This window comes from Aythya fuligula, chromosome 34, assembly GCF_009819795.1.
Source record: "Aythya fuligula isolate bAytFul2 chromosome 34, bAytFul2.pri, whole genome shotgun sequence".
Classification (NCBI taxonomy): Eukaryota; Metazoa; Chordata; class Aves; order Anseriformes; family Anatidae; genus Aythya; species Aythya fuligula.
Window position 1 is genome coordinate 1 of NC_045592.1, and position 20,833 is coordinate 20,833.

General features: G+C 45.6%; 1 protein-coding gene across 1 annotated transcript; it reads right to left on the reverse strand.

The window, feature by feature from the left end:
- Positions 1-220: 220 nt before the first annotated feature.
- On the reverse strand, positions 221-20,437 carry LOC116500344 (zinc finger CCCH domain-containing protein 11A-like). The gene is made up of 22 exons (XM_032205264.1): positions 20,383-20,437; positions 18,086-19,839; positions 17,877-17,903; positions 17,391-17,453; positions 12,264-12,319; positions 10,115-10,562; positions 9,553-9,730; positions 9,232-9,351; positions 8,328-8,451; positions 7,693-7,896; positions 6,945-7,064; positions 6,359-6,439; positions 5,954-6,064; positions 5,163-5,225; positions 4,800-4,901; positions 4,532-4,597; positions 3,521-4,012; positions 3,221-3,297; positions 2,321-2,513; positions 1,509-1,678; positions 1,032-1,093; positions 221-488 (listed from the first exon to the last, which is right to left on the reverse strand). The coding sequence occupies exons 7-22, from the start codon at positions 9,604-9,606 to the stop codon at positions 221-223; spliced, it is 2,307 nt and encodes a 768-aa protein (XP_032061155.1). The 5' UTR covers positions 9,607-9,730; positions 10,115-10,562; positions 12,264-12,319; positions 17,391-17,453; positions 17,877-17,903; positions 18,086-19,839; positions 20,383-20,437.
- Positions 20,438-20,833: the final 396 nt, after the last annotated feature.

The following is a 20,833-nucleotide window of genomic DNA, read 5'->3' on the forward strand; positions in this document are numbered from 1 at the left end:
AACCACCTATAGTTACAGAATGGATGCACAAGACCTTAACTCTGACCAGCAGGGAAATTTAGGACAACTGAGCGCAGATCCTGCCAATTTCTACCACTTCGGACTGTGCTTTAAGTCTCATTGCAAAGCCTCAGTTAGAAAAAGGATCACCTCGGGGTATCCAACAAGAAGAACAGTTTTAATTTTTTTTTTTTTTAATTATACCCTAGGACTACGCAGTTCAACTGTCAATCATCTCGGAGAGTTCAAGGAGGAGGTCATCCTCGTCCTTCCCTGGGTCTAAGTCGATTTCGGCTTCCAGTCTGCCTCCTGAGATTTCCCAAAGTAGCTTCTCAAAATCTTCATCCGCAGATAAGGGCGCGTTCCCTGTGGAACTCAGCCGGCGTGTCCGTGCCTCTTCTGGCTGGGAAGAAGCTGAGGTCGAGGTCTCGAGATCCATCTCCATCTGCTCCTCAAATCTTTCCGGGCTTCCAAGACGCACTTCAGGTCTTGGGAGAGCAAGAAAGAACAATCAGGATATGCCATTTCTTAACGGGAAATCCTTTCCTGCAAACCGGCTCTTAAAACTGTAGGCAAGCCCTCCTACGCTTCAATCTTACACAGGGATTGTTATCAATCAACCCAGGGCTACATTTAGAGCCCGATGTGTTACCAGGTACATTTTTCAGTCTGGGGGTTTATCTGTGAAGCCAGGGCACCTGGAGTTGAGGTGGCATTCTTGAGGACCAAAAGGCAGAGGACACTACTCATCATCTATCACCTCACGAGGAAGTAGAACTTCACCTCATCCTCGTTCAGGTATTCAGACAACCCAAGAAGTCACCGGAAAGCTGTGCTGACTTGCAGCATTTCAAGAAAGCCTAATTAAGCAATCCTGCTAGCTGCTAGAAAGTGGTTTCAGGTGACTTATTCCTTTGATGGATTTTGGCTTCAATTATCTCAGAACCCTCATTTTTTCCCACATGTGACAGAACTTATGTTTCCCTGGGGATATACACTGATTAAGAAAAAGAACAAGTTGGGGTTGTCACCTGTTTTGGGGATTTTCTTCAAGTCTGATGGCTGGGACGTGCTCCGGCACGTCTGAAACACCCTAGAAAGCAGCAAAACAGTATTTATGACACATGGGTAAAAGATTCCTTAATAGCTTTTTCCTCCACACTGCTTCTCCTCTGGCATTGCGGAGCCGTGGCCAAAATACAAAACCAAGGTGCTCCTGAAGAAAGTTCACATTCACCTGGAGGTTACTCATGATCTGGTGTCTTTTAAGAACATGGCATTAATGGACAAAATCCCCCACACCAGAGAAATCACAGCATCAGAGTACCGGTTAAAGAGTGCCATTCATCTCATAAATACAGAAGGGTTCTACAAGCATCCTGGAGACAGCTACTGGATTTCTAAAGGAAACAGAAGGCCTGCAGAACGTTTGAGTTTTCCACCTTTTCAAATAGAGGAGGGTAGAAATTTAACAAGGGATCCATCGCTGCATTAGCCCCTGGCCTTACCATGGCTGCTTTTCTGGCTGGAGGTCCCATCATGTCAGCATCAAAGGCAGTCTGTAGTTCCACAGCTGCTATGGCAGACGGGTAACTCCCAGGTGCCTTACGTTTCAGTGCCTTCTTCTTGGGGAAAGTGACTTTCCCACGCGAAGGCTTCGCAGATGTCATAAAGTTGGCTAGAGTAAAAGGAAGAGAGAACTGATACAGTCTTGCTCTGCCTCAGGAAAAATCCAGGTTCTCTTAATCATTTCCACAGTCCTTCTACACACGTTAAATGCATTTGGCCAGCACAATTACACCGCCATTGCCTGGATTCTCAGGAATCTTTTCCACATAGTAAACTCTGTCTACCAACAAGCCATACAAAGGAACAAAGAAACCGAAGAGCTACAGTAAATAATAATCCAGGACAAGGGAAACCTCAGACACATAGCAATCCTAAGTGCAAGCTAGGTTCACAAATATAGACAGCTTTTATATTTAAAGTCCTGCTCCCGCTAGGAAAGGAAAAAGCAGCAGTTATAGTAGGACAAGAGTGTATGCAACTGTTGTACCAGCTTCCTCTCCCTTGCAGTGATGTCCCACAGTTAAGTTGTTCTACAAAGTCCACATTTGTAGTGTCATTTTCTAGTCTCCCGTTCCTTACCTAACATCTGGCTGGCAGGAAAAGAAACAAACTAAGAAAAAGAAAGTACAACCCTTCGCTTCGTAGCACTGCGTGGCAAAATGCACCCAGCCAGAGTTACAGCATGAGAATTGTCATCTTCTGTCTGTATTTCAGAAGACAACCTAAGTAACTCTTAACCTTCAACACTTACTTTTAGCTTCCTGGCCCTGAAATTGAGCTGCCACTTTCCCTGCTGGTTCAGTATTAAAGAAGCCAGCAGTAGATTTGACAGCAGCTTCCTCCTGCCGAAGCTTCTCTTGTTGTTCTCTCTGTTGCCACTTCTCCCACCGTCTCTCTTCAAAGCTCTTCTCTGGACATTTACGAGTTCCACTCTGCTGAGTGGGCTAGAAGGAAAGAAAAGTAGTGCATGAATAGGACAAAAAAAAATAAATAAAAATCCGTGGAGATTTCGTTAAGAAAATCTGATCAGCAATCCCTCCAAAATGGTCTTGATGTGGAACAGCATATTAATCTCGTTCAGGTTACTGTTGTTTTTTTGTTTGTTTGTTTGTTTGTTTTTTCCATAAAATTCTGCCTGTAACAAGAGCCATGCTTTACTATGGACGCAGTCTCACATATCTGCAATATCCACTATGGCAAGCTTCTTTAAACAGCTAGGGTGTTCTGCTGTACATCTATTTATCACATTCTTTTTAAGCAGCAGAAAGTCATACAAGTTCCCCTATACAGTATCCACTGACAGATTGATTTCCTTGAACACAGAACTCTGGCCTTCTGTATTAAATCCTTCATGTCTGACAGATCAAGTCAGTAAGAACAAAAAGAATTCCCTCCACGTTAACTGTGTAGATTTCAGCTGGTGCTAACAGGGTTTCTTTCTTGCTGTGGTATAAACAGACTGATTCCAAGTTTGAGGATTACAGAGTTGTCTGGAAATGCTGCTGGCGATAGGATTTAGACTGCACTGCAGCTCCTACCAGCTGCTGAAGGGTAAGAACACACTCAAGAGGGTGGCACACGGTGAGTAACAAAACTTGTCAGAATTATCAGAAATTGTACGAATGTATGTGTGTCTTCACAGAGGACTCACCTGTACATCAGGTCCAGAGGAAAGTTTAGGAAAAGGCCGGTTCAATTCCACTGCCTTCTTTTCTTCTTTTTCAGGTGCTTTAAAAAAAGACAAAAAAAAGTGTTGTCAACGGCAGAAATAAAGAAAGCTGGGTACTTGTTTCCTTTGTGCATTTATTTCCTTGTGTCCCATGAGAGAGAGAGAGAAAGGCTACAATGTGCAAGCCATTCAGCATTTATCCATGAAGCAGATCCTGAGCAAACTGAACTTGCTCAATATGGGAAGCACCTCACTGGGGCAGGCATTAAAGCATCTTATTACCTGTTAGTTTTGTGCTCCATAAAGATTTCTGCTCTGCTGGGGCAGGTCCGGGTTGTGCTGAGGGAGCTGGCACATCTCCTTCACTCTGCTGCATCCGCAGAGCTTTCTCACGCTTTATTTCTTCCAAGGTTTTAACACGCACTTCTCCTTCTGGCTTGACTTTTCCTGCCGGCTCCTTCGCCTGCCCTTTGCTGGGCCCGGACAGAGCGAGCTGCTTCTTGGACTCACCCTGAATTTTGCTCTTGCTATGGCATTCTCCTGCTTTTTTCTTCTCTTCTACCAAGCGATTATTCTTTTTTTCAGACAAGGCTTCAGAGAAAGTTTGCATGCGACCTGCACGAGCAGCTCTTGCCCCTGCGCTGGAATCTTCAGTTTTACCGTGCCCTTCAGCCTCGGCTTTGGCTTGAGGTTCGCGTCTCTGAAGAGCTTTCTCACGACGGATTTCCTCCAGTGTTTTCACATGGATCTCTCCCATCGGCTTAGCAGCCTTCCCTGTCATCATCAAGAAATGAGGAGAAGCACCAACATTTAAAGAGAGTCCAGCAATATTTTAAGTCTCCAAAATTTGTCAGAGCACTAAGGAAAACTCATCTTGAGCGTTCCCAATAATGCATCTTAGAACAATATCCTTAGAACAACATTCTCCTCCTCCTCTGAGCCACTTGTATTTTGAAGACCAGCCCTATCCAGAGAGAACTGCTACACAGAAATGCTGCTTTACTTTATTACTTTTTCAGACTGCATTTCAAATTCCTGCTCCTGGCAGTGGTTCTATTCTAATTGTACGTAACGGTTCACAGAAGCAGCTAAAAACCTCGACAAGGCACAAGTAGAAAATAAACACACACCTAGAGCCAGAGTTCTGATAGTGGCTGTCAGAAGAGCTTCAGCACTCAACCAAGAGGCGTCAGTTCTTTGTTTTCGTTTAAATTAGTTTGTAGGGATGTATGAAAGCAGTCCAAGTTCGTGGAAAGGAAGGAGGAGAAAGCATATTTAAGATCTAGCTGTTACCTCTCTCAGTACTGGTCTGTTTAGGAGGTAATCCCAGCCTGTCCTTCAGAGACTTGGGAACTCGAACTGCAAAACAGAAAAAGAACGAATTAGGGAGGCTGCATAATGTCAACTTCAGGTTCACATTTCAAAACAAGACAGGAAAGGTAACTTGAATCCCAGTGATTACGACCTCAGCCAACATGCAAAAAGAAACATCACTGGAAAAGGACAAACAGAAAGACTAAATACGAAACCCAGGAATCCAATCCAGATGCCCGTTTAGTACCTGTCTCTCTCTTGGGTGCTTTGTCAGCATTTCCCGGAGCCTCTACCTTCTTCCCCAGCCTTTCAGCAAGGCTGCGCTTCACTGGAAGGCTGCCTACATCATCTTCAGAGAAAACAAGGAATATTGTAAGAACTTTTCTTTGCAGGAAGGTTTGAGAACAGTCAACAATAAGCTTCTCTTTTTCAAGCATATTTTCATAGAATTGCCTTTCAGCTGCTAAATGATTTTTTTTTTTTTTTCCATTTCTGCCGTCAACACAGATCTCCACTGCAATGTATTTTCCTTTCATACATCACAAATACTCTTTAATGCAGTCATATATAGAAGGCAGCACCTACGTAACAGCTCGTAAAAAGTTCTCACCCGCGGAGGCTTTCCGTTTTCCTTGTCTATCAGCAAGATCTACTCGAACCACAGGTTCCTCCCCTAAAACAAAAGGGAATTTTTTTTCTATTTCACAGAAACCAGTAGCCAACAGAAATATTATCCTGTTAGCCCATGTCCAAAAAACCCTAGTCAGACACTGTTTTGACAGCTAAACCACACAAACTCATATTTTAACTATAATTAACATGGAAAAAAAATATTAATAGTCTCAGTGCTTGCTTCAAATTCCAGCTGAGATAGTAGAGAGTGAATCTGAGTCTGCTTGACACCTATACTTTGTGCAGAACAAAGCTGCATAAGCAAGCAGAATATTCTTAGGTGCAAATGCTGAGAAATATTCCTTTCTAAGGTGAATGTCTACGAGTAAAAGTACTTCCACACTTTTTTCCCTTTAAAAGGCATTTGCACAGCTCTAAACAATTTATACACAAACTCCTGTCATACTGTGTCCACACCTGCCACTGTACGCCTCTTTAATGCTTCAGAAATTGCTTCTTATATAGCACTGGCTTCTACAGCTCGCTCTTCTCGTTACTCTTCTGTTTTTCAGTTACCCCCCTATTGGCATACTGACACTTTTTTTTTCTCCTGCCACTGCACTTAACCTGAGCACCAAATCTTTCCAGTACAACCAGGGACTTTAAGCATAAAAGCACGTTTTGAACAGAAGGCAGCACCAGAAGGCTAACATGGGTGAATTGTTTTAATTATTGCTTAACCCTCCAGTTTAGGAGTAATGAAATCAAAACAAAAGCATTCATTATTACCTTTCTTGGAAGACACTGTCACAGTTCTCACCACTGTCCGGACATTTTCCTCTTCTGGAGCAGGAAAAATCATAGAATCAACGGGACGAAGAGAAGATCTTGAAGAACCTTCTGTTCAGAGCAACCAAAACATAAGGAAGTTTACCCAACATAAAAAACTATCACAAAGAACAAAAAACTTTAAATGATTTGTTACTGTCAAAAATACAGCAAGCAGAGCATGTAAAGAAGAGAGGTGACTAATTTGCCTCTGGTTGCCCTTTGAACTCCCATTTAGAATACCAGCTGGCTGAGAATCAGGTTGCTTTATGCCCCCAGCTAAAAATGGAAGTCTGTCCCTCAAGCAGCTCCCAGTCACCATCACCTGCCGTGAACAGGATAAGAAAGTAGGCAATATTAACTCACCACCGTGTCTCTTATTTTTTTCCTTCATCTTCTGCCATTTGATTTCCTCAAGTGTTTTTATTCCAAAATTCAGATTGCCCTCTGAAAACAGGAAACAGTTCATGAGACAGGCTTAGAGGCACTCACTGAGGACCACAGGTCCTCAGGCTTCTTAGCGCTCAGGAACTTTCTGAAGTATTTCGAATAAAGCCTGTCAACACTCCTCACAAGTGAAAGAGCCATAGAACCAATGGCATTTTGCCCCTCCTTTCATCCTTCAGGGTTCAAAATGTAGTTTTAATTTTAATCCATTTACACAATATTAGATCCCTCTATCGTTAGATATGGCTTATCAACAGTGGTTGCAAGGCTGCACGTGCAGCCATTTAAACTCCATGCTGTGGCCCTGTTTTGTTCTCCAAAAGTAAAGAAAAGGAGTTCACCTTTCTGACCCAATGGGCACATGATGGTATTAATGGCAGAAATGAGATCATGGAAATAACCGACTCCATTCAGCACCCCTACATTTTGTTGTGTTTTTACACCACGCTGCTTTTGACTTAACTGTCAAGTTCTTCTGATTTATCCTACTAAGGTGCTGGCATACCTTGTTTAGTAGTAATAGAACTGCCTTTCCGAGTGGAAATCACCCGTAATCCATTTTTGCCTTCCGCAGCTGGATGCTGGACGGGAGTTTTAGTTTCTTCTCCTTCCTCAGAAAGTTGGTCTGAAGGGGAAAAATCGATTCAGTTATGCATAGACCAGGTTGGTCATGATTACGTAGCTCATGCAGTGACACTTCAGCCCATGGTTCATATAAAAAACTTTGTTGCTGTTTTGTTTTGTTTGTTTGTTTGTTTGTTTGTTTTTAAACAGCTACACTGACCTGATGAACTCCTAAGTAGAATACACTAGGACAAAACATCTAGGACTCTAGATTCTCTCTGCAGCTTTAACTACTACACAACACATTGCTCTTCAGACAGAAAAAAGAAATTTCCTTCCTAGTTTCACATAGAACTTTACACAAAAGACCAGCTAAAGCCAGGAGTGGTTCTAAGCTTTCCTCCAACGTTTCAGCTTCTGTCCACTGACTGCCAGACAAAGCCACCAGTGACCTGGCCAGACTGCCTGCCCTATCGCTAGTCAGACCTCAGGTCATCTGTGATTTATACATTCATTTACAGCACAGATTCCTTCAAGAACCAAAGATTTAACACATTCATTTACAGCACAGATTCCTTCAAGAACCAAAGATTTAACACATTCATTTACAGCACAAATTCCTTCAAGAACCAAAGATTTACACAATCATTTACAGCACAAATTCCTTCCAAGAACCAAAACATGCTCACCATCATCATCTTCATCATCATCTGCAGCATTGATTACAACTGGAGGGTGTGTAGGGCTTGGGACATTTTCAGAGTTTTCCACTTTCGTCACCCCCTTAGGCTGTGGAGAGGGATTTGACTGGACAGAAAGTTTGTTTTGCTGCAGTGACATCTGAGCCACTTTCAGATCATCGTCCGCGCACTCAGGCGGACTTGGCAGTGTAGCTAGAGGAAGAGGAGGATCATCGGTAATATGGCAGTTTAAAGACTTTGACCACAATGCAAAGAGATGGTAGCAAAGGCAGATAACCCGCACAGACAACGAGTTCAGCATCTCCTTTTGCCCATCCCATCACTGCTTACACCGTGAACAATGATTTCCCTTCCAACAACAACACATCTCCCTACCACCCAGCAAAAGAGGAAACAACAGGAAGCAAACTGCAAGGCAAACATCACACAAAGCAAAGAGAAGCTGAGCACGAAAGCAGAAAACAAACACCAGCAGTACACTCGGTGCAGTACACCTATGACTGCAGACCTTTTCCTGCCCTCACAAATGAACAGTTACCTGACGCCCCCTACAGGATTGGCACCCACTAAGTAATACTCAAAATTAATTCTTCAGCGCTTAAAGAAAAAGGACCTAAACTCACTCTTGCTTGGTGGTAAGAATTGTCCATCGATGTAACGTCCCTTTGCATGATGAAAAGCACAGTTGGCTTTCTGACAGCCTCCCGGCTGGTTCTCCCAGTAGCAAGGAATCTCACTGCGCTTTTTCTGAAGACAGAAAGAAAGAAAAGCTCGTGATAACATGCACCTGAGGCTTGCAAAGAGATGCACAGCTCCAGATCGTGACAGCTGTCACAACACAGTGCTGAAACAGCATTCCAAAGGTCAGTTTCTCAGTTAAGTGTAGTATTTCTGGGCATATTCACAAAGTTTGCATAAGCTGTAACCACTATGCACATTTAGTTTGGTCATCACTCAGTTTGAGAAGACAGGCACTCTCAGACATCACTTGAGGGTGGCTTAAACTAATACACCTAGGATTATACTAGGATTATTCAGAGGGAAAAAGAACATCTGAAATTGCCTAGGTTAACCCTGTCTAGAACTACTTCTTGGAGACTTAGTTCTGCTGCACCTTTAACTTTCCCCACTTCCTACCCCAGGCAGCTACAACAGCGTTATCTGAAGGACTGTGGGTCAGAAGACACCTGATAGTTCATTATCAAGCCTGCTCCCATGAGGATAGAACAGCCTGTTTATTACCCCCCTGCTCCAGCAGGTTTTAGCAGTCTATTTAACAGCTATTCTGCATCTCTTGAGAAAACTGTCAGCATCTAATAAAAAAAAAATAAACAAATATCTTGCTAAGACATACCTAAGGCATTGATTTTATTTCCCTCTGCTTCCTCCCACCCCCTCTCTTGGTAACAGAAACCAGTATGATTTTGAAGCAAACAAATCTATCCTGCAAAAGCACAATCAGTACACCTACGGCACTGAAAAATGCTTTTGTGGATTTATTTTGAGAACACATTGTTAGGCACTCACGTCAATTTCCATGTGTCTGAATCGGCAGACATTCCTGAAACAACGACCCTCCTGCCACAGCTTGCAGACCGTCTCATTGCCCAGAGCAGCTTCGCAGTGGCGGTAGGCACATTTGTCTCCCTGGAACCAAAAGGAAACCAACAAGGAAAATAGAGTACAGCCTCAAAAATGGCCATGCTGCTGCCTAATGGTGCTACAACTGAATTCACAATCTATCTGGTTCTCAAGTTAACCAAAGACCAGTGTGCTTCCTCCTCCTAATCTACTCCTTCCTGAAAAAAAGGGGGAAAAAAAAGCAAAGCAAAGGAAAGCCAGCCATACCTTGCTACAGGTAGAATAGAAATAGAAGTAGCAATCGTCTCCTTGTTTAGACATGCCGACGAGTTCTGCTAACAAGCTCGGGTTCTCTCCACAGGGACTTCCTCTGCTCTTGGAGAGAGCTGTCTTCACCCTTGCTTGGGCTGAAAGTCTTCTACTGGCTTGTGATCAGTGAAATCTTCTTTTTAAAAGTAACCCGAAAGAAAGTAACAAGTGAAAAATAATGAGGAACAAACATTTTTCCAGCTTTCTTCAGTTAATCAAATCAAGTTATCAGTCTCTCAAAGAGAGCAAAGCCTTGAAATCAGCTGTTACATGAACTAACTAAATATTAAAGTTCTGTAAAGCTGCCAGGAGCTTTGTCAGCAAGCGTTCTCTTCCACATCCTCAATAATATGACCTGGAGCACATCTGGAAGCCTGAAAACGGAGTCACTCCTTAAAAAACCACCTGATGATACATGCAAGTCAATAATCAACTATGGCTACAAATAACTTCTCTAGAACACAGTTAGGACGCATTAAACAGCACGTTCCAGGCCCTGTGGGTCTTCGATTTCACCTACCTGGACAACCTCAGCAAAGTTATCGATCTTCAAAGGCTTCCAGTTAACTGCTCCTGTAGGCCGAACCAAGACTGAATCCGTGAATTAATAATAAAGGGGTAGGAAGAATTTTCCTCCTCACTTTGCCAAGGGAACCTCTCATCCACAATTCAAACATAGGATGCGCTTTTAAACAGCTTATAACTAAGAGAGGAAGCAAGTCCATTTGAATGCTCTCTCAGACTGGATGCAGCCACGGTTAGTTAGCTCTTCAAAAAAATAAAAAACAAAAACCAAAACAAAACAAAAACAAAAAAAAAAAACAGCGCATTTAGAGATGAACTCGTGATTCAAAGTGGCTGCAAAAATGAGGCTCCATCTTCCACAGCCGGACAATTTAACTTTTTTTTTTTTTTTTTTAATTTAAAATTCAGCATGTTCCAATCTCTGGTCTTCAAGATTTCTTCACCTATTAAGAAAACACAAAAACCTTTCCCCGTCTTTATTACCTGTACAGCAAAAAACATACCAGTGCATCTAAATCCACAGATGTGCATACGCATACACACATCTGTGTTTATACACACACGAGGAGGGAGTGAGAGAAAGTTAGCGAGAGCGACACTGAAAATCAGAATTTTTGCCTTTTCGACACAGAGAGCGCGTAAAAATTCTCTCATTTTGAGGGAACTAGAAAAAAATGGAGGCTCTGCAAAAGATTTTGATGAGTATGCCTTCGAGGCCGATGCTTTGTAACATGAGGGATCTGGGGGCCAGCACACAAATATGCATACGGATGTACATGCATACAGGATAAACATATCTATACACACAAGCGTGCACAGTAGATGTTGTATGATCTCCATATCGAGAACAACTCGTAGCCCTGATCAGACATGTAGAGTTGCAATCAATTAACAGCAGCAAGACAGCAGATCAAGGGTACAGCAAGCTTTGAGAGGCAGGGGAATGCTCACTTTGCCAGTGGCACGGCTGCATGATACCAAGGATTTTGAATTACTTTGATTTTTTGGAAGCAATTTGGTTTTTCTTTCTGCGCTGTAGCTGTGGTGGTTTTACCGTGCTGGGCAGCTAAACCCCACAACCGCTCTCTCACTCCCCCTCCTTTAGATGAGGAGGGGGAGAAGTAAAGCAAAGAACAACTCACGGGTTGAGATAAGGATAATTTAATTAAAGGGAAAAAATTATAATAATTAAATAAAGACTACCATGAACTAAACAATTTAACTAAGGGGAAATAAAAAGGGAAAGGGGAAAAGGGAGGGGAAAAGGAAAAATAAAAAGAAGGGAGGAAAACAAACAAACAAAATAAATGAAGGCTATATGGAAGTGCAGAGGAAAGAAATTACTCTCTACTTCCCACAAATGAGCCATGATTGACCACGTCCTTGAAGCAAGGCCTCAACGCACGCAGCCGGTGTTCGAGAGGAGGACCGACGTTTTCCCAACGAGAGCCCACCCCTCCCCTCTTCTTCCTGTTTCCACCTTTTATTGCTGAGTGGGACATCACATGGTATGGAATATCCCTTTGATTGGTTTAGGTCAGCTGCCCTAGTGATGTTTCTCTCCTCACCTTTTTGCCCACCCCCTAGGAGGGTTAGAGAAAGGCCCAATGCTGTGCCACTGCTGCTCAGCAGTACACACAACACTGGTGTGATAACACTGCTGTTCCAGCTACAAGTACAGAGTACGGCACTGTATGGGCTGCTGCAGGGAAAGTAAACATTCCAGCCAGACCCAGTACAGTAGCAAATACCACAGGTTTGCCATCACGTGCTGTTCCCTAATCCATATATCCATCATCATCCATTGCTGCAGGATCATGAAAGGTTAGAGAAGACGACTTAGGTCCAATTTAACAGCCAATGAGTTTTCGATGAGCAGAGCTGCAACAGATTTTATTTCGCCACAAGCATTTTTTTTTCTTTTTTTCTGATATGAAGTCAGAAATTTTGATTTTTTTTTTTTAAAGACACTAAATGTCACAAAACCTGCAACCAGACCAGATAAAGTTCAATTCAGAGTGATTCTGAATCCTTTCATTAAAACGCTGCACATTTCTGTGCAAATTATTTCTGACTCTTCTGGACAAAAGTGGATGAAATAGTTCTTACAAATTAATAATAAAAGGTTGGAAGCTTTTACTCACACAAACACTAGTGAATTTTCCAGGAAATATTGTTTTGGCAGGGAATTTTCCCAAATCTAAAATAAAGAGAGGAAAAGTTGGGTTCTCATATTAGTTACTGCTTTTGACTGCTGGACAAAGGGAATAAAAACAGTAGTTAAGTGCAAGGTTTCCTTCTCTTCTTTAGTATGGATAGGAATCGTCACTTCGGACCTTTAGCACCTTCAGAAACACACCCAGTGCCATGCAGGTTCCTCTGCAGCTACTTCTAACAATTACTGGTGCTCCTTAGCATGGAAGTTTGACTCAAAACACTCTCCAGATTTAGCTCTTTTGACTGCCCAAGGAGCTCATCATTTTGCTTGTTGCCTTCCATTTTCCTGAACACACCGGGAACGCTGTTCAGAATCTGAATGGATCTGGTCTAAGGAATGGGAAGAAAGCAAAACCAACGATACCTTGCAGTATTCCAAATTCCAAAAAAGCAGTCTCATTTTAAAAAGGACCTCAAAAGCTTTTTTTTTTTTAAACTGACATCTGCCAACATAGCAATCCAAGCGCTAAACCAACTGAAGTTGCCCCTGAAAGCCTGAATAAAAATGAGTAACTCTGGTGCACTCAGCAGGTCTGTAATAGAAGTTGGTAAGGGTTTTAGATTTCTTTTTTTTGCTCCAGGGTGCTGGTAAAATTTTTGCATTAAGAGATTTTGAACCTTTTGTACCAAAGAATTAGAGATGCGCTACAGTGCCAGTAGCTGGGGGTCTGGAAATACACACCAACAAGTGTCATAAGCTTTGCCTTTGCTGAAGGAAGATGAATAGTACAAAGAAAATCTGTCTAGTTTGTTTTACAGGCTTGTCTTTCTCAGTACGGAACAAACTGACCTCCCTGGTCTAACTTTGCAGTGCCTATTCTGCCTTTGTCCTGCAGAGAAGAGCAAGAAAGGAACAAATCTATTTTTGCACCCCAAAAACGCATTAGAGGAGGATTATCACACCCACCTAAGGGTACTTCCTTGTTTGTTTATAAAGCACAAAGCATTTCTCTTGGACAGTCTCTGTTGCTGGCCTCTTTTGTGCCTTCCATTTATAATAAAGATATTAAGATGCTTACCCCTTGCTTGTTTTTTTTTTTGTTTGTTTGTTTGTTTTGTTTTTTTAAAGAACAGTGGAAGTGGAGAGTCGGATGACAAGCAAGAACAAACACTAGAAACTCCTTGTTCTGCCCCTGCTTTTTAATCACCCAGCATCACCCCGGCTGCAAAACAGCCTCTGCTGATTTACCTGCTTGTTAAAGCACCCCACAGGCTGCAAGTGCGGTGTGCTAGGTGTCAAGTTATATTTAACGGTGCACACGTAACCATTCATCTTCCCACAGTCGAAGCACAGAACAGCCTCTTGCTAACACAACTCATCCCTGCTGCTGCAAGAAACCTCATGGCCTGCAGGAAAACCTCAAGCTAAGAGTTCCAAAGCAAAAGCAGAAAACGCATCATTTGTACTCTTTCTATTTGAGGGAATTCTAGCTGCTAAATGCTGCCTACATCTGAGGGCACGTTCTGAGGCTGCCGGGAAGGACACTCAACACCCACTGACAGCAGGAGTGCAAAGATGCCAGCCAAGAAGGCAAAGGTTAGAGCTGAACGCTGCCTCAGCTTCCTCCAGCAGCCAGCTGGGGGTCACCTTTCACCACGCTCTCTGAGACTCGGAGCCCCGAGTTACCGCAGCCGCCACGTACAGCTGCTCCTTGCTGGCCCAAACTATTTGAAGAGTCTTCAGACTTCAGGGACCTGTTTTACGACAGCCTCAAGATCAAATTCATCTGTTCCTGAAGGCGCTGATCGTCCTGCTGTTTCTGTAGCTGTCAAAGAACAATCCTGAACTGAGGCACTCGTCTGATCAAACAGTGCTTCGGCACAGATTTGTCTTTAGCTTGACACATCAAGGTGAAGAGGAATCGATTCTTGCAAGCAACCTCTCAAGCAGGGATCTAATAAGGTGACCAAAACGACAGATCTGTTGTGCAGATCTGAGCACGTCACTCTGCAGGGAATCACTTTCAAGCCTAAGATGTTTCACCCATCTCCCTGCCCCAGAGCGACACAAGGAAAGCTCTTAAGCAATTGCTAGCCTCTCCTCAGTGCTCACGAGTCCCAAATCACTAATTTTACAATATATAAACCATGGCAGCTGGCACCTAGATTGGCACACGGTGACACTGCACACGTTGGCAGTGCTGTCAGGAGCTGGAAAGTCAGGGGTGAGGGGGTTAAGGGAAAACCACACATCAGTTTAGCAACTTGGCTCCCGTAGGATACTTCCTACGGCAGGAGTTTTAGCAAAGTCCCTCCCTCAGAGGGACCTGCTGGCTAATTAAAACAGGACTTCTGCTGGAGCAGTCAGAAGGCAGCAGGGTATCAGGAGATATCCAGTGGGCATCACCGTCAGCCTGTGGCAGTTTGGGGTCCAGGTATCAGTGGTTATGCGTGGTTTTCTCTGCTTCACTTTCTCCAAAGCTGTGAAAAAATAGTTCTTTTACAGCACTGTACAGTCACACGTTACGGATGGAACCAGCTGCATCAACTTCCAGTACGACGGTGTTGGAAAAAGGTGCCTTTGGTGGTCAGGAGCACAACAGCTCTGGTGAGGTGTTATTTAAGTGTGTTCTTACATCTGAGTTTCCTCATAGCAGTATGTAGCTGAGGGGGTCCAGGTTTCCCAGGTAAGATTGATGTTTTTTCTCCTACCAAGCACCAGCTCAGTATACAAAGCTCTGTTAATAACACCCAAGCGTGTAGATGTTAAACTGAAACTGCTTTTAAACCTATTTGTTGTTACGAAAATAGCTTAATACACCATCTTCACAGGGTAAAAATTCACATGGAAGGACAAAAAAACCCAGAAGCGCTTCCTGAGCTTCAGTTTACCAACAGCACCATCGGATTTAGATCCTGGCCTGGCAGCCAGGATGCAGGGTCTGTAAGCATTGCTGCGATGTGCAAGTGCCAAGGCAGGTTTCTGGCCTGCCCTGAATAAAATACCTTTTTTTTTTAATACAAACAGCGTGCCAGGTACGCTGTAATGCCAATGTGCCAGCTCAATAGAGGATGTCAAACAACAGAGGCGTTTATCCTAATTTCTGGCATGAAAACACTTTTAACAGCATTCTTTTCATGAAGAAAACCCTCTCTATCTTCTCCAATGCTCCAGGATCTGCTGCAGCTGCAGCAGCCGCGCTGGTACAACCCACATCTTTGCCAAATCTTTTCAATAATTGTGCTTTACCTCGGCAATGTTGAGGTCACTCCTCTTCCTCCTCCAGCTGAGCAAGCAGCTCGCTGGCTCTGCCACACCGCAGGTGCGGAAGCGAAAGCTGGGAACACAGGAGTCAAACTCTCAGTGCTCACAAAGCCACCAGGGCAGAGGGCTGACACAGAGGCACCCCGGATCCGCTCTCCCTCCCCGCTGCGAGGCTCGCAGCAGCCCCAACCCGAAGCACACACAATGCTTCGCATGGTGATGTCACCGCTGATTCTGAGTCCCCACGTGAGGATCTGCTTCACCACTCTCAACGTTGGTGTTGGTTTTTGATTTTTGTTTTTTTTTTTTTTTTAAACATTCTCAGCTTATGGGAAACCATCAGGTAAACCACAGATCGCTAGGGAAGAAGGCCCACACGAGGGAAGTCCGTGCTTTTCTTCCAGGCAGTGGCACGTGCTTTAACACGCCGCGTTCGACAAAGCAGCTCTCCCCGTTTTGCTCAGTGGCAACAGGCACGACTGCAACGCACACAGGTGTAGGCAGCACCTGCAGGTCCCAAACCCTTAACCCGTTTTTAGAGAGCACCAATTTTTTAAGTAGTGCTTTTCCCTTAATCCATGACCCCTTCTTTCCTTTATTTCTATCGGGTGGCTCTCCTCCATTTTCCTCCTCAGTGTCTGAGCAGACACTGGGAATCGTTTCCGGAGGAAGGGCACGGCTGAAGCTCCTCCATCTACTCTCCGAGAAAAGAGAGTATGTTAAAGAATACATCTTTCCTTTCTTTTCCCTTTTTTAAATACAATTTCTGAAATCAACGCTGCGGCCTGGCAGCAAATACCTACGGGACTAAAGGTGATTCCTCATCCTCACTGTAACGTTGTAGTTAACCTCCCAACGAACCCATCTCCCCAGGAAGCGGCCATTTGAGATGGGAAGGGGCAGAGCAAGAGGAAGCTCTCCTTAGCCTAGCTCTTCCCCCAACACCACCTCGCCACCCAGCACCAAATTCAACTCACCTGCTCCGCCCGATCACTCGAACGGGCGTCCGACGCTGGCACACGCCGCAGCGGTGGTTCTGACGTGCCTTAAATCACCTCTCCGCAGAATATCTCGGGTCTGTACGCTCAAATAACGCAGTATTTGAGAAATAACGCCCAGAGCTCACACTCTGAGTGCAGCCCAACAGCACCGAAGCACCGGTAGGCTAAACATTCCAAACCTGGCAACAAGGCTGACCCAAGCAACAGCACGGAACCCTTCTGCACCTTCAGCGTGGACATCAGCGTAAGGAAACACAGACCTCCTCGATCCAAATTTTAAGCGAGAAACGCAAAAGGTCACCCAACCGGCTTGTTTTCAGCAAGCTAAAGGAGAAATTAAGGCGACAACCGGGTGCATCCAGAGTTAGTCAGATCCTGAAGGCAGTTCCTTGGGGGAACGGAGGAGCAACGCGCCAGATGAGGGCTGCCTTACAGCGCACCCCTTAGAGGCACTGCTACGGAAGGAAGGCAGAAGGTTGGAACTCGAAAGAACTAGCAAGGCGCCCGTTAAGGGGGAAATCTTTCATTTTTTTCTCAGCAGAACCTCCCCTCTCCCTCCCCCCCCCCCCCCCCCATGAAGGCAGACCGGGGACTCTTTGCTTCCTTAGGGAGAGGGCAGGGACGGGGCAGGGTGGTGGGACAGATGGCCAGAGGTTCGGATGGACGGACAGACAGCCGGACAGAGGGCCCAGCAAGGCCTGACGAAGGGCTCAGGAGCGGGAGGGAAGGGCAGGGCGAGGGGAGAAGTACAAATCTCTTTTTCCTTGTGATAACTTTTCTTGACCAAAAAACACGATTGTGAATGAGGCAAAATGAAAGATGTAACATGGGGACGTGCGGATACTCACGATGATGCAGCCTTCTATCCGCATGTTCACCTGCTCATAGAGCCACACCTGGATCCTCGACCTCTGCAGAACGAAGGAGGAGAGTAAGTCGGGCCACAAACACTGAGCACTTTTGTTCTCTCATGTGTTCAGAAATACCTGCTAGCCACAGCCACGACAGCTCCCAAACGCTCCGAGGAGCAACTCTCAGGGGCAGTTCCAATGTGCAATCTGACATTTGAGCGTTATACCATCGGGTGAATACTACACGTTTGGTGAAGAACACGTTTCCAGTCACAAGGGAACACCCCTGCACGCCCGGCTACACGAGGGGGAAATGCCGGGCTCCTTGTGCCCACCAGCACACCGCACAGCTCTCCATCCCCCACAAACCCGTCCCGGGACACAGCCAGGAGCCGAAAACTCACCGAGGGGAATCCCCAGACCCTCCCCACTCCCCCCACACTCCCCAAATCCCCATCCCCGCCCCCTCCCCGCGGTACTCACGTTCTGCAGGTAGCGGAAGATGAGGTTCTGGGGCGCTGCGTTAAGGGCTCAGCACGGGGACGACAGTTCCGGGCTCGGGACAAGGCCCCAAACCCCACAGCGAGGCCTCAGGGCCCCGCGACAAGGCCTCAAGGCCCGGGCCGAGCCCCCTGAGGTCCGAGCCGCCCCCCACCCACCTCCCCGGCACCCCCCAGCCGCAGGAAGGATACGATGGGCTGCACCATCACCTTCTGCACCTTCTGGCCCTGCCCGCGGTACGCCATGGCTGCTGCCGCCTCGCCGCTCCCGCTCCCAGCACCGCAGGCAGAAGAGGCGAAGGCTGATGGTAGAACAGGGCTTCTTGGGGTGAAGGGAAAGCGAGGGCAGGTGGGCGCAGTCTCTGAGCTCTCCTCCTCCTGAGTTTGCTTTTTCTCCCCCATTTCTGAGCCGGCAGAAGTCCCCGTGAAGTCCTTCGGCACGATGAAGGCCTGCGTGAGCTCCAGCAGCAGTTTCGTCGGCGGAGGTTTTCCCTGGTGGGGCCGGGGCGTCACAGCACACACACACACACACACACAGAGACGCGTGGTTTTGTCCAAACATTAAGTATTTACAACAAATTCGACAAGCGCTTTTCCTCTGCCAGCAGCAAATGCCTGAGGGCCCCCACAGCTTCACAAATCATAGCGGGAAGTGCCTACCGTGCCGCGAAAAGTTCGGAAAATAATTCAAAATTGATCTGCTAGGGGAAAAAAAACGATGGCTGGTGGCAGGGTACACAATACACCCGAATCTCAGCTCTGTCCTCCGCAGGGTCAGTGCCCACGCCCAAGTGCGATGCTGATGGCACCCGAACATTTGCTGTAGCAGGCAGCAGAGCCAGCAGCTCAGGGGAGCAAGTTTTAAAACCAAGAGGCACTTAAACAACCCTTCATCGACCCTGTGACTGCGGCAGAGTCCCGACTGCTCGCCCCGGAGTCCTCACACAGGCAAAAAGCACCAACCAAAGCCTGGGGGAACTTTGGTATAGCACAAGAGAAGGGAGTGGGGGTAGCGGAGCCGCATGGCAGAGCTGCTGCTTTTCACCATTTGATCCTCCCTGATAATTGAAAGGAAGGCTGGGTGGGCTGACCCCCACCCCCATTCCTGGCAGCAAGTTTGGTCCACAACACACTGGAATAACGATTCTGCTCCCTCCCACCCCTACAGCTTCATCATCTGACACGGGTACAGTCAAAACAATGGCATACACGAGTAAAAGTCAAGAGTTGACATAGTAACTCCAGGATTTGGCTATCAACTGTCCGAGAAATCAGAACACCGAAGCTTCACAATGTGCCCAACATCGAGTTGTGCCAAGGGCGGAGGAAGGAAGAAGCTTTACATTTAAGCCTTCAGAGCATCGCTCCATCAGAAGATCGATTTGCAGCCACCATGGCGTGCCAATGGAGATCTTTCTGTGCCAAAAGAAGTGCTTTGTCCTCTCGATATCGAAGGTAACCACCTATAGTTACAGAATGGATGCACAAGACCTTAACTCTGACCAGCAGGGAAATTTAGGACAACTGAGGGCAGATCCTGCCAATTTCTACCACTTCGGACTGTGCTTTAAGTCTCATTGCAAAGCCTCAGTTAGAAAAAGGATCACCTCGGGGTATCCAACAAGAAGAACAGTTTTAATTTTTTTTTTTTTTTAATTATACCCTAGGACTACGCAGTTCAACTGTCAATCATCTCGGAGAGTTCAAGGAGGAGGTCATCCTCGTCCTTCCCTGGGTCTAAGTCGATTTCGGCTTCCAGTCTGCCTCCTGAGATTTCCCAAAGTAGCTTCTCAAAATCTTCATCCGCAGATAAGGGCACGTTCCCTGTGGAACTCAGCCAGCGTGTCCGTGCCTCTTCTGGCTGGGAAGAAGCTGAGGTCGAGGTCTCGAGATCCATCTCCATCTGCTCCTCAAATCTTTCCGGGCTTCCAAGACGCACTTCAGGTCTTGGGAGAGCAAGAAAGAACAATCAGGATATGCCATTTCTTAACGGGAAATCCTTTCCTGCAAACCGGCTCTTAAAACTGTAGGCAAGCCCTCCTACGCTCCAATCTTACACAGGGATTGTTATCAATCAACCCAGGGCTACATTTAGAGCCCGATGTGTTACCAGGTACATTTTTCAGTCTGGGGGTTTATCTGTGAAGCCAGGGCACCTGGAGTTGAGGTGGCATTCTTGAGGACCAAAAGGCAGAGGACACTACTCATCATCTATCACCTCACGAGGAAGTAGAACTTCACCTCATCCTCGTTCAGGTATTCAGACAACCCAAGAAGTCACCGGAAAGCTGTGCTGACTTGCAGCATTTCAAGAAAGCCTAATTAAGCAATCCTGCTAGCTGCTAGAAAGTGGTTTCAGGTGACTTATTCCTTTGATGGATTTTGGCTTCAATTATCTCAGAACCCTCATTTTTTCCCACATGTGACAGAACTTATGTTTCCCTGGGGATATACACTGATTAAGAAAAAGAACAAGTTGGGGTTGTCACCTGTTTTGGGGATTTTCTTCAAGTCTGATGGCTGGGACGTGCTCCGGCACGTCTGGAACACCCTAGAAAGCAGCAAAACAGTATTTATGACACATGGGTAAAAGATTCCTTAATAGCTTTTTCCTCCACACTGCTTCTCCTCTGGCATTGCGGAGCCGTGGCCAAAATACAAAACCAAGGTGCTCCTGAAGAAAGTTCACATTCACCTGGAGGTTACTCATGATCTGGTGTCTTTTAAGAACATGGCATTAATGGACAAAATCCCCCCCACCAGAGAAATCACAGCATCAGAGTAGAATCATAGAATCATAGAATATCCTGAGTTGGAAAGGACCCTTAAGGACCATCAAGTCCAACTCTTGACACCGCACAGGTCTACCCAAAAGTTCAGACCATGCGACTAAGTGCACAGTCCAATCTCTTCTTAAATTCAGACAGGCTCGGTGCAGTG

Bases quoted from the DNA above. Each gene is read 5' to 3' on its own strand.
- LOC116500344 (XM_032205264.1), bottom strand. From the start codon at position 9,606: ATGTCTAAACAAGGAGACGATTGCTACTTCTATTTCTATTCTACCTGT. The intron at 8,452-9,231 runs GTGAGTGCCTAA...TTCTGTCTTCAG, and splicing joins TCAGACACATGGAAATTGAC to AAAAAGCGCAGTGAGATTCC. The intron at 489-1,031 runs GTGACAACCCCA...TGCTCTCCCAAG, and splicing joins GAAGAAAATCCCCAAAACAG to ACCTGAAGTGCGTCTTGGAA.